This window comes from Lathamus discolor, chromosome 9, assembly GCF_037157495.1.
Source record: "Lathamus discolor isolate bLatDis1 chromosome 9, bLatDis1.hap1, whole genome shotgun sequence".
NCBI lineage: Eukaryota > Metazoa > Chordata > Aves > Psittaciformes > Psittacidae > Lathamus > Lathamus discolor.
Genome location: NC_088892.1, coordinates 4,166,790 through 4,178,925, shown reverse-complemented (window position 1 = coordinate 4,178,925; position 12,136 = coordinate 4,166,790). Strand labels below are relative to the sequence as shown.

Here is a 12,136-nt window from a genome sequence, read left to right as displayed (position 1 = left end):
GGATGCCAGCAGGGCAGCGCCTTGGGGTGCGGGCACTGCGGGACATGCGTGGACCCGGTGGGGCAGCGGGGCTGCCGTCGGGTGGGCAAGGGGGCATGGTCCCCACTGGCAGGGGGATGCGGTCCCTGCGGAGGAGGGGTATGGCCCTCATGGCTGAGTGACTTCGGTCCTCACGTGCGAGGGGCGCTGGTCCTTGCGGCCCACAGGGAAAGGGCTGTAACCGCATGGGTGAGACCCACACGTCCCATGGCCTGGGGGCTGCTGCAGGGGCTGCACATGGCGCAAGGCCCGCGGGGGCAACGGGTGGGATGGGAGCAGAGCGGGGCTGAGCGCTGCCGGCAGCCCCTGGGGCGGGCAGGGACACGGGCAGGGACACGGGCAGGGACACGGGCAGGGACACGGGCAGGGATCGCCGCGGGCTCCTGCCCCTCCTCTGCCCGCCTCCAGCCCTGCCTCTGCGGGCACTTTGCTCCCGGCGGTGGGAGCGCAGGAGCGGGCAGCCGGCGCGGCAGGGCACGGCGGGGGCCGGCCCGCAGCCCCTCCCGCATGGCCCCCGGCCCCGCGGCGGGGCCCCGCTGCTGAGAGCCGCCCCAGGCCGGTCCGCAGGTGAGCCGGGGCAGGGAGCGGCGCCGGGGGGGCCGCGCCACAGCCACGTCAATGCAGGCGGGCACTGGGGGGACGCTGTGAGGGGCAGCTCCGGCCCTGCAAGGGATGGAGGTGGGAACCCAGGGCCGGGTGGGTGTGGGCCAGCCAGATCCCCCCATCCCTCCTACATCCCCGGATCCCTCCGTGCATCTTCCTCCTTAGCACACCACTGCCTTCCTGCATCACCGAGGGCCGCTGTGTGCCCACCTCCGCTCCTTCATCTTCCTCTCCTCTTCCTCAGATTGCTGTTTCGCTGCAGGGCAAAGCTGCCCTTGGGCTGCTGTGGCTTTAGCCAGATGCTCTGGGCTCCTGCCCTTCCCTGGGAAGGCCGAGGGTCAAGGAACAGCCCACCCAAGGGTGCAAGGAAACCCTCACCTCCCACCCAGCTGAGAAAGGGGTCACCTCAGAGCAGGGGATGTGGTGCGCAGCGACAAGCACCCGACCCCACTGGTGTCCTTGGGGAGGAGGCGCTGGCACCCAGGCAGCGCAGGCAGGTCGTGCTTTGGCTGCTCTTGCAGTCACAGGGAAGGATTGAGATGAAATGAGGTCACGCTCCCCTTGTGCCGGGGCTTTGGCTGCACCAGCCCCGTGGCGATTAGGGACAAGGGTCCTGCTGCAGGATGGTTTGCACAATTTCCCCTTGTTTTGCAATTTCCGAGCGCTTGGGTGAGAAGCAAAGCCCTGCTCCTCCCGTGCTCCAGCGGCAGCCGGTCCCAGGCTCAGCCAGCCCCGAGTCCCGCAGCGGCTGCTCCCTCCCCTCCAAAACCTGCTCTCTCTGTCCAAAGCTCCTGCTCGCTACCCCACGATCCCCGAGCCCCGTCCGGTCCTGCCGCCGGGCAGGACTTTGGCTCCAGGGCAGAGTCTGCCATCGGTGCTGCCGCACTCATTCATTCCATTGGTGCCTTTCTAACATCCCAGAAATCCACAGGGCAGGAATTCTTGGCCAGCTGCTGGGGCACCAGGGCTGGGGGCAGCCGCTGGCTCCCACTGGGGCCAAAGGACGGGTTCAGGCTGGGCATGGCCATGGGGCCAGGAGCCAGGGCACAGCTCCTGTTCATGCGGCAAAGCGCTGAGGGCAGCATGGGTCCCCCAACCCATGGCCCCATGGCCAGCTCCTGCTCTTTCCCAGTGGTGGGTGGCCACGCAGGGGGGTTGCAGGACCGTTCGCTGCTTCCGAGGGCACTGCAGTGGCCAGCCTCACATCTGTCTTCTCAGGATGCTGCGCTTGCCATGGGGAAGGGATTTCCCAGCCTCACAGGCGCCGGCATGCACGGAACGGGCAGGGTGGGAGCTGGCATCGCATCCGCAGCTTCATGTCCTTTCCCTGCAGCACCTCCCGTCTCCCACTCCGGCGCTGAATGCTTGACTCAGACATCACCTCCTTGAAAAGCCCACTCTGGAGAGGCCGTGGCCAGGGAGAGCCTTGCTGGGGACATCAGCAAGGAACAGCAATGGGCCTGGTGGTGATGTGTCCTTGGGTGCACTGATGCAAGAAAGGAAACCCCTGCAGACACATTGTTATGCTGGTAAGATTCCACCCCAGGTTGCTCTTACACAGCTGGAATCTGCTTTTTCAGGGAGTCGGAACTAGGTGATCTTAAGGTCCTTTCCAACCCCAACCATTCTATGATGTGAATCAGCAAGTTAAACCGCGGATTGTGATCACGACGAAGATGAGGAAGCAGCAAATCTGTTGTGATAAAGCTTGTCAAATGCCATCTTCTTTTGCATTTTTATTTTTCGGGGGTTATCCTCAAAGGAAGCTTACTTGGGAATGGGGAAACCATGCTGCTGAGCACTGACGATGCTTGGGCTTTACCTGCTGCCGGAAGCTGTGTAGAACCACTCTCCCCCAAGCAGTCTGGTACCCCAGAGCTGGCCAGGCTTTCTCCTTATGCATTTCTCACACCAGCTTTATTTATTGCCTTCTTCTTAGTTGGTTGTTGACCTATGTCATGGGCACTGAGTTTGGTCACTGAACCCTGCAGCACCTCTGGTCTGGTCGTGCTCAAGGCTTTGTGCTCACTTGAACTCAGAAAAGGGAATTAAATCTCCCAGAGCATCATTTCTTCAGCAGCATCACAGCTTGCAGAGGCGCAGTAGCTGGGCTGGGACCAGCACAACCAGCACAGCACCCCAAGGGCCACTGCTGGCACCAGTGGTCAGAGGCTTGGGGTTTGCTACCAGCTCTTTTTCCCTCCTGGTTCTGAGAAAACAGAGCGAGTTCTTCCCACTGTTAATGTTTGATCAGGACCTGCCTGTTGCTCTCTGAACTCATCCCTGTAATAAAGGAGGCGGCTGCCTGCACCTGCTGCAGCAGGAAGGAAGCTGCAGGGTGTTTGATGTGAGCCTGAAGCTGCGGCTCAGCCCACTCCTCAAACAGAGCACACAGAGGTGCGTATGGCACCGAGGGACAGGTCCCGCAGCCTCCTGCTTGCCCATCTGCCTCCTGATTGATTTACAATCATCTCTGTAAACCCAGGGATGTCTCTGCAGGTGAGGCTTTGCAGGGAGATGGATCACACCTCGGCTGACCCCACGGGCACACCCTATGGGATGTTCCTGCCAAGAGTGCTTGCCGTGAGAAGCCATTCCTGCACATCTCCATGGGAAAGGCAAGGGGCAAACAGGAGGGCGATGATGAGGGAGCCAAAGGATCAGGGAGGCTGAGGGGATGCATCCTGATGCCCATCGCCTCCTGGGTGAGCTCTGGACCAACAGCAACTGGAGACACCCCAGCGCTGCCTCCTTCAGATATGGTTTGGGCACACCCTCGTCTCTGCCGGCAGTGTGGCGGATGCTCCTGCCCCCAGGTTACTCACCCAAGTATCCACCCTTGGCCAGCAGAAGTGGCTGATCCAGAACTGCTTTGCCTGGGATAGTGAGAGGTGTGGAGAGGCCAATGCACAGGCAGCCTTCACCGGTCCTTTGCTGGACACCATGACGGTGGCAAAAGCTCCAGTGGGCTCTGAACTCCAGACATCCCGAGACACGAGCGTGACCCTCTGCCAGCTCACCCTCCTGCCTCAGCGGGGCCCAGTTTGCCAGGAGGATGAAGATCCCAGCCCTTGATCCTAACACTGAGCAAAAGGAAACATCCTGCCTGCCCTATGAACTTGCACCGTCTTGAGCTGGGACTTGGCTCCGGCGCAGCTCCTCTCTGCAGGGCTTACATCATCCCTCTCCTATGGAGAATACCCGGCAGCTGGAGGCCCCTCACCGTCCAGGGACACTCACTCCCAAAGGCTCCTTTAACAGCCCCCCGAGGATTTCTCCGGGCCATAATACTCCCCCAGACAAGCCTTTCTTCTCCTCCTGCCTTTCTTCTGTCAAGGAGCCCTCTGGGACAAGCAGCATTGTCAGGATGGTGCCAATTAGGCTGAGCCGGCTTCCAAGAGGCTGTGCTGGCACCGGCCAGGGGCTGCTGTTGCTTATAAAGGTCTCATTGTTCATCGCGCCGTGGGGCTGCTGCCCTGCGGGGCCGGCGTGGTCCTCTGTCTCAGGCACGCTTCCCGGCTCCACGCGGCGCTGGTGTCACTGCGCGCTGCTCAAAGGGGTGATTAATGGGAGTCATTGCAGGGGCTGCGAAGGGGAGGATTTGTCAAATCCCCCTCAGCTCCCCGCGAGGCCCAAACGCACAAGCTGAGAAAAACCAGAGAACCATCAAAGTGGCCGAAGCTCCTGGAGGGGGGGCAAATCTGGCATCTTTGGCTCCCTTCCACGCTTTGTGCCTGACAATGGTCGGGATCAACGACTAATGCACTCTTATTAACTGCTCCCCTAGATCTGGCTCGGAGAACATGGCCACTTCAGTGCGGACGCTCCCAGTTGCCCCATGGACACCGACACCAGCTCCCTGGCTAGGAGGGAACACAACCGCAGCGGCAGAGGCAAAGTGTGTCTTCAACGAGGAGTTCAAGTTCATCCTGCTGCCCATCTCCTACGGCATCGTCTTTGTGGTGGGGCTGCCCCTCAACTCCTGGGCCCTGTGGATCTTCATGTCCAGGATGAGGCCCTGGAACGCCACCACCACCTACATGTTCAACCTGGCTGTCTCTGACACACTCTATGTCCTCTCCCTCCCCACCCTGGTCTACTATTATGCTGACCGCAACAACTGGCCCTTCGGGCAGTGGTTCTGCAAGATGGTGCGCTTCCTGTTCTATGCTAACCTCTACAGCAGCATCCTCTTCCTGACGTGCATCAGTGTTCACCGCTATGTGGGCATCTGCCACCCCATCCGCTCCCTGAACTGGGCGAAGACCAAGTATGCCCGCATCATTTGTGTGGGTGCCTGGCTTGTCGTCACCATCTGCCTCATCCCCAACCTCATCTTTGTCACCACCAGCTCCAAGGGCAACACCACCCTGTGCCATGACACCACCAAGCCCGAGGAGTTTGACCACTACGTGCACTACAGCTCCTCCGTCATGGCTCTCCTGTTTGGGGTCCCCTTCCTGGTGATTGTCCTGTGCTACTGCCTGATGGCCAAGAGTCTTGGCAAGTCGAGCTTCTCCAGCCCCAGCCCCCGAATGCCCTCCTACAAGAAGCGCTCCATCAAGATGATCATCATCGTGCTCACTGTCTTCGCCATCTGCTTTGTGCCCTTCCACGTCACCCGGACCATTTACTACACCTCCCGCTACTTCCAAGCCAGCTGTCAGACCCTCAACATCATCAACTTCACCTACAAGATCACTCGGCCCCTGGCCAGCATCAACAGTTGCCTTGATCCCATCTTGTACTTCATGGCGGGGGACAAGTACCGGGGGCAGCTGTGCCGGGGGCCAGCCCATCGCCTCCGGAGCGTGCCCACCTGTGACCTGGCCCTGGTGTCCCCCTCCATGGAGAGCATCCTGGGTGGCCGCCAGACTCCCAGTGACACCTGCGGGACTGGGACAGCACGGAGCAGAGGCGGATGCTGAGGGGCCAAAGGGAACTGTAGTAACCTCATCCCTGGTCTCCACACGTTGCACCCCCTCAGTGCTCCATGTGGGCACCCTGGCATCCTCAGGTCCCCAAACCTGCAGTGCCCAGCCTCTTCGGGGCAGACACTGCAGGGCTGAGGGCCGGTGGCTGTGGGCCTTGTCCCAGCCCTGCCCTAGAATGCCATAGGAAGAGGGTGCTTGTGCCAGTCGGGGCATGACCACCTTTGGGGGACCCATGGGAATGGGAAAAATGCGGAGAACCCATTTTGGGGAGGCAGGCCGGTATCCCATCCCGGGGTGCTCCTGGGGATGTGGGGCACCGAAGAGAAGGGACACTGGTCCCTTCCTGGGCATGCACAGCCCTTCTAACCTGCTCAATTGCAATGTGGGGGGACCAGACTGAGCCTGGGGGTGAAGCCGACGTTGGGCCCCCTGAGTTCCTGGCGGAGGTTGTCAGAGATGCCCCTGTCACACTGCTGGCCTTGGGAGAGGTAGGGAGGGATGCAGCGTGGAGTACTCGCTGCCCATCACCCCTCAATAAAGCCCCTTCCCTTTTCTCTATGCTGTTTCTTCCTATAAGAGGAGCGAGAGGGACCTTACCCCTTACCCCCCTTGCCCTATGAAGTGTCTGAAAGCGAAGGGAAGCCACCACCAGTCATCCAGAGTGAGGAGCCAGAGCAGTGGCACCTGCGGTGACGAGAGTCCTCGGGAATCTGCCTTTATGGATGTTTGCTTTCCAAATGTTTACTCAGCCCTTTTGTTTGACCAAGTGCTTACGCAGACAGCAGAGCAGAGATGGCTATCGGTACTGTCGACTCTCACACACCATCTGGGACGGAATGGAAATGGGGGTGTCCCTGTCATAAGGAGCCCAGGAGGGACTGTCTCCCATTAGGATCATAGAATCATAGAATAGTTCGGGTTGGAAAGGACCTCAAGATCATCCAGTTCCAACCCCCCTGCCATGGGCAGGGACACCTCACACTAAACCATCCCACCCAAGGCTCTGTCCAACCTGGCCTTGAACACTGCCAGGGATGGAGCACTCACAGCCTCCCTGGGCAGCCCATTCCAGTGCCTCACCACCCTTACAGTAAAGAACTTCCTCCTTATGTCCAATCTGAACTTCCCCTGTTTCAGTTTTAACCCATTACCCCTTGTCCTGTCACTACAGTCCCTGACGAAGAGTCCCTCCCCAGCACCCCTATAGGCCCCCTTCAGGTACTGGAAGGCTGCTCTGAGATCTCCACGCAGCCTTCTCTTCTCCAGGCTGAACAGCCCCAACTTCCTCAGCCTATTGCCCCCATGAGTCCTGCCTGCAGTTGCCTAGGGAAAGGATGCTAATAGCACTATCGGGGCGTCACCCCTCACCCCACCCCTATGGCACTGCCCACACACAGCTACATCCCACCAAGAGCTGCTCCGGTCACCTGGGGGGAAGAAGGTCCCCAGGGATGCCATGTCCCATCCCCACATTCCCATCCCACACAGAGAACCCCTTACTCACTGCTGAAGTGGAAGCAGGGAAGACAACTTCCCTCCTAAGCCCAGTTAACCCAGTACAAGCAGCTATGGCATCTCACCTCCCATTATACCTGACGTGGCCCAGGTGGACCCTGGGAGCTGCTTGGTTACACCTGAGCCATGCAAGAGTCCCCATTAAGCACAGCCCCAAGCCTGGAGATGGAGCTGCCGGGGAGGGGACACGGACGGCAGGTTCACCCACATGGGAAGCGCAGGGTACAGCCGCAGCGGTGCTGATCCTGACCCCACCACACACATAGGAACAGCTGCAGGGCTGGAATTCTGTATTGGGTACAGAGGTGGTGGAAAAGGCTCGTCTGGGGCCAGAGCAGCACCCACCGCTCGCCCAGGGCCACACGGTGCCGGCTGAGGCCACTTGTCCCCAAGTCCTGAAGTGTCCCTCCTCTTCCCCAGGGGGGATATCTCCCCAGCCTGGTCCCACTCACCATTGGGATGCCATCCCAAAGAGCCCATCTTGCCCCTCCTCACATGACACCTCTTCCCTCAGCTCACAGTGTCCTGGTTATCTTGAGGGAACCCTGCCCAGCACTGGCCCCCAGCCTTTCTCCATCCCCCCCCATCAGCCCCACATCCTCAGGGGACACCCACAGCCCCTCCAAACCCCTTTCAAAGGGGACTCTTTCCCAAGTTCCCCTTCCCTTTGCTTCTTCCTCTCCGGCTTCCTGCTCAGTTATTTCGGCCAGAGGAGCAGAGGGCCAGAGTGGGGACCGTCCCCTGTGCATCCCCCGTGTGTCCCCCATGCCGGGATGGCTGAAATCCCCACCCACAAGAGCACTGTCCTTGTGAGCCAGGATCTGGCCGCCGGCGCCAGGCTGTGCTCAGAGGATGTGCAGCTCGTCCATCTCCGACAGGCCGTACTTGGTCTTGTTCTCGTTGAAGAGCTTGAGCAGGGAGCGGATGTACATCTCGTGGTACATGTCCACCACCTCACTGCTCGGGTCCTCGATCTTGGGCACTGTCACTGGCTCCCCCACTGCGGGAAGAGGGGGAAGGTCAGGTTGGCCCGGCTTACTGGGGACACAAGCCTTTGTACAATACATTGCCTTCCAACACCGCCCATTGCGGGGTGTCCTCCTCCTCCCCCCTTCCACTTTTCGGGTATCCCCTCCTCCCAGGCAGAAGATGCTCACCTACGGTGGTGATGGGTTTGGCATAGGGAAGGAAACCCCGGGACTGCATGGAGGTGAGGCCCCGACCGTAAAAGACGCAGGGAGCGAAGCCCATCATCTTTTGGAAGCGCTGCTGGATGCTCCTCATCCAGCTTCCCTCCTCAAAGACCACCTGGCGAAAGAGGTCGTTCTCCCCAAAGGAGAAGGAGGGGACGAGGTGGGCTCTGTGGAGGGAACATGGTGGGTGATGATGGGATGCCAGAACCCCAGACTCCCACAGCGGCGGTGCCCGTGACCCACCCGTGCTGCAGGGCCAAGCGGACGAAGCCCTTACGGTTCTTCAGGGTGAGCGTGGTGATGCCGGGACGGCAGGAGAGCGACTCGGCCGCGCCGCCGATGACGATGGCCACCGCGTTGCCGGTGCCGTTCTTGGACAGCAGGTACCCGATGGCGCGGCGCGTCACTGGGCACAGCCCTGCAGCAGAAAGGACCACTGGTGCTGCGCGACTGCCAGCCCCTGCAGTGCTCGGGGACCCTCTGAGGGACCCCGCAAGGGACTCGGCGTTGTGGGACCGTGCAAGGGACAGAGCAAGAGCTCCCCCTGCTGCGGCAGAGTTCCCGGAGTGGCGGGGTCCCCAGGGACAGGCAGGGAGCAGGCAGGGAGCAGGCAGAGCACAGAGGCCATGAGGCCCGGGCTTCCCCAGATGGGACTGGGGAACCCCCCCGAGCTCCCTGCCCATGGGTACTGCACCCTCTGGGTTCTGCCGGGCAGCAGCAGAGTTGGGCAGGAGCAGGGCGGGCAGTGGCTGCGTCCCTCAAGGCAGCACAACCAGCCATGCCTGCAGGGCAGCCCAATGGGTAAGCAACCACAGAGCCTCACCCCCACTCATCAGGTACTCCCTGAAGATGGGCAGTCGAAAGTTGCCCGCCAGGGTGGTGAGGAAGGGCTGGATGCCCGGGAACATCTCCTCAAAGCCTGTGGAGCCAGTGATGAAGTTGCAGAAAGCACCAACACAGAGGATGCCGTGAGGGTGGGAGCCAATGATGTAGTTGTGGCTGGGGGACAGGTCATGCGTCTTCACCAGCTGTGGGGATAAAAGGGATTGTGGGGACATAACAGTGGCATGTTCTTTTAGCTGCATGAACATCCCATCATGGCACTCTGGCTCCCTGCACTGTACCTTCACAGGGAAATAATCCCGAAAGTGCCTCCACACAGCCCATCGACGCAGGCATGGCAGCCTCCTGCCACCTGCAAACCAGGGAGGAACAGATGATGCCCACCCCAGCAGGCAGCAGGATCCATGGTGAACACTACCCACAGACCCACCGCATCCCTCTTCCCACCATGGGGATGACAATGGGGCAGAGGAAGGAAGGAGCAGGTGGAATGTGGTGCCCTCCAATTGCCATGCTGGGATGGACCCAGGGAAAGGGGAGATCCCATGCCCCATCCTGCTGCAAAGCAGGAGGAAAAGGGGACCTGGGCCCATCCCCACCTTTTTCCGGTGTATCCCAGTCAAAGATGATCCACGCCAGGTAGAGAGCGGAGATGGGCCAGAAGCTGGTGAACACAAGGTAAACGAGGAGCAGCAGGCTGACGATCCCTGTGGGAGCAGGAGGGGGTGAGTGGGTGCCTTCCTGCCTCATGGGACCCCCTGCAGTCCCCTACTCACTGACCCAGCAGCAGGAAGCTGAGCACCCATTGAAGGACGGAGAGAAGCTGGAGCCAGGAGTGGATATCCCGCTGTGAGGGCCAGGGTGCTGCGAGCAGGGTGCGCAGGGTGGCCTGGATGCTGGCGTGGCTGCCTGTGAAGGGACACTGCACCCAGCCCAGAGCAGCACAGGCTGGACCAAAGCTGCTCCACTGGGCTGGCAGGGGGTGAATCCAGGGGCACCTGTGGCTGCCAGGGCTTTGGGGCACAGCGGTGAGGTGGGAGGTAGGACGGAAAGGATGAAGCAGTTGAGTGAGGAGGGATGGGATGGAGGATGCTCATCCCCAGAGAGCTCTGGACCATGCCGGCTGCTCTCAGAACAGCCTTGTGCCGAGCAGGGGGCAGGCTGGGCACCCCTGGGCCCAAACATGTCCATGAGCTTGGGTGCAGCACTGAGCAGAGTGCAGAGGCACAGCCCACACTGCACCCAGCTCCCCAAAGGCCAGGACCTTTCCCGTGTTCAGGCTCACAGAGGTTTCGTGTCTTTCCCAGCTGGTGCAGCGGGGAGGCGCAGGGCAGGGTCCAACCCCAGCAAGCGCCAAGGACTGCGGCCGGGCACCAAGCAGCGTGGCCGAGGCTGGCTGTCCCCACAGCCGTCCCCGTGGAGCCTTGCCTGCGGCAAGGGACAGTCTGGCAGCCGCACAGCTCCACTCCCCCCACTGCCCCCTTCCCTCCAGCCAACCTTGGTGAACCATTAACTGCCCCAGGCCAGGAGCCAGGATCCAAACTCCATGCACGGCCCCATCCCTCCTCCCCAAAACCAGCCCGAGGTGCCTGTTCTGCCCACACACCGCTCCTGGCCAAAGGTCCACTGTGCCCGAGACCACCCGGCACAGCCACTGCTGCAAGTGTGAGCGAGCTACCTCTGGTGTCACAAGAGCCTTGTTTTCTTGGGAAAACAATCCAAAACCAGCATGTTGGCTGAGACAGGAGCAGGCCTGTCCCCACGGCTCCCCAAGCTGGAGACCCCTAGGTCTCCTGTGGGACCCCCAGCTCAGAGGAGAACCACCAAACCCCAGGTTCAGTGGCTGGTTCCACTCATCCTGGCTCAATCCAAGTCATGAATGGGACAAGCAAAATAAACACCAGAGGCATCACCAGTATTAAAGAGCTGTTTCCTCTCTCCCCCAAGCACTCCCTCCTGCCCATCCCTGCTCACCCTCCAGAATCCCTGCTGCCCTCACAGCCCTGCCTGTGTCAATTTTCCAAAGCCCTATTTGTTTTCCAGGGAAGATGCAAAGCTCTGCTGAGAAAACTCACGCCTAGCAAAGCGTTGCTTTTCCCAGTTCCTTTTTCCAGCTCCCCTCCAAGCTCTCCACGAATGACCAGACCACAGAGAGAAAACTGAGAAGCCACACGGGCTCTGCTGCCGGCCCCATCTGCAGTGAGAGGAGCCTCTTCAAACCCAGAAAGTTGGACCCTACAGCCCAGGGCAGCAAGGAAAGACGAAGGGGAATTTGCAGCATTCTGGAGCACGTTGCAGGAGTAACATTATTGAATGCATAGTCAGAAATTAATTCCTATTGAGCAACTGTATGTTTTCCTCTGGTGCTGCAAACCCCAAATTGCTCCAAACATCTCCCTTTCCCCTAAGTTTAAAGCGGACAGACAATAGTGACAACAAACAGCAATTGCCTGACCAGCTCCTCGCATCTCCAGAGCATCAGAAACCATTCGAACACATTTTGGAAATATCTTACCACTAAGATTTTGAGAACAGGCTGCAATAATTGTTTTCATGGTGGCAGGGAGTTCTGCGCCAGCCCCTGGTTCTGCAGGTTAAAAGGTGAGTTTGGAAACGCTGGAGGGTGACTGTGTATCCAGCGGCTTTAACCAGCTGATCCAAGGTAAACCGTCTGCTGTGGAGGGGAGCAGACCTGCTCCAGCCCTGGCTTGCAGAGCAAGAAGAAGAGCTGGTGGTCCGTGGGAGGACGAGGAGTCACGCAGAGCGGTGAGGCGCTGCCGTGGCGAAGGACACCCACTGCTCTTCAGAAAGGCACCGCTGCCAGCGCCAGCGCCCGCTCCGTAGGAGCTGTCTTCCCCTGGTAATGGTACCGTCCGTGTGTTGGGTATTTCACAAACCCTGTTATGCTCTAAACGTCATCCCGAAGCTCCCCCTCTGTGGCATGGGAAGGCAGCCCGCCTCACAGGCCTTGACCATCAGCCCCGGCACTGTCCCCTCCTCTTCCACCCC

General features: G+C 60.2%; 2 protein-coding genes across 4 annotated transcripts; one reads left to right on the top strand and one right to left on the bottom strand.

Moving 5' to 3' along the window:
• The first annotated feature begins 428 nt into the window (after window positions 1-428).
• On the top strand, window positions 429-6,134 carry P2RY4 (pyrimidinergic receptor P2Y4). 2 transcript variants are annotated; one of them, XM_065689556.1, is made up of 3 exons: window positions 431-606; window positions 1,976-2,171; window positions 4,430-6,134. In XM_065689556.1, exon 3 carries the CDS (start codon window positions 4,446-4,448, stop codon window positions 5,568-5,570), a length of 1,125 nt encoding a protein of 374 aa, XP_065545628.1. In that variant the 5' UTR covers window positions 431-606; window positions 1,976-2,171; window positions 4,430-4,445; the 3' UTR covers window positions 5,571-6,134. The 2 variants fall into 2 exon arrangements, with proteins under 2 accessions (XP_065545630.1, XP_065545628.1); XM_065689558.1 differs by lacking the exon at window positions 1,976-2,171 and having other exon boundaries at window positions 429-606.
• A 1,230-nt stretch (window positions 6,135-7,364) lies between these two features.
• Window positions 7,365-12,061, bottom strand: LOC136019399 (diacylglycerol O-acyltransferase 2-like). 2 transcript variants are annotated; one of them, XM_065689560.1, is made up of 9 exons: window positions 11,820-12,061; window positions 11,643-11,714; window positions 9,908-10,036; window positions 9,727-9,834; window positions 9,409-9,479; window positions 9,108-9,312; window positions 8,528-8,702; window positions 8,249-8,451; window positions 7,365-8,091 (listed from the first exon to the last, which is right to left on the bottom strand). In XM_065689560.1, the coding sequence occupies exons 2-9, from the start codon at window positions 11,680-11,682 to the stop codon at window positions 7,937-7,939; spliced, it is 1,086 nt and encodes a 361-aa protein (XP_065545632.1). In that variant the 5' UTR covers window positions 11,683-11,714; window positions 11,820-12,061; the 3' UTR covers window positions 7,365-7,936. The 2 variants fall into 2 exon arrangements, with proteins under 2 accessions (XP_065545632.1, XP_065545631.1); XM_065689559.1 differs by having other exon boundaries at window positions 11,643-12,059.
• Between the last annotated feature and the right edge of the window lie 75 nt (window positions 12,062-12,136).

What these genes read in the sequence shown, in the direction of transcription:
- P2RY4 (XM_065689558.1), top strand. Translation starts at nt 4,446, where the DNA reads ATGGCCACTTCAGTGCGGACGCTCCCAGTTGCCCCATGGACACCGACA.
- LOC136019399 (XM_065689560.1), bottom strand. Translation starts at nt 11,682, where the DNA reads ATGAAAACAATTATTGCAGCCTGTTCTCAAAATCTTAGTG. An exon ending in GCTCAGCTTCCTGCTGCTGG is followed by an intron (nt 9,835 to 9,907) that starts GTCAGTGAGTAG and finishes CTGCTCCCACAG; the next exon opens with GGATCGTCAGCCTGCTGCTC. An exon ending in GGAGTACCTGATGAGTGGGG is followed by an intron (nt 8,703 to 9,107) that starts GTGAGGCTCTGT and finishes TTTCTGCTGCAG; the next exon opens with GGCTGTGCCCAGTGACGCGC.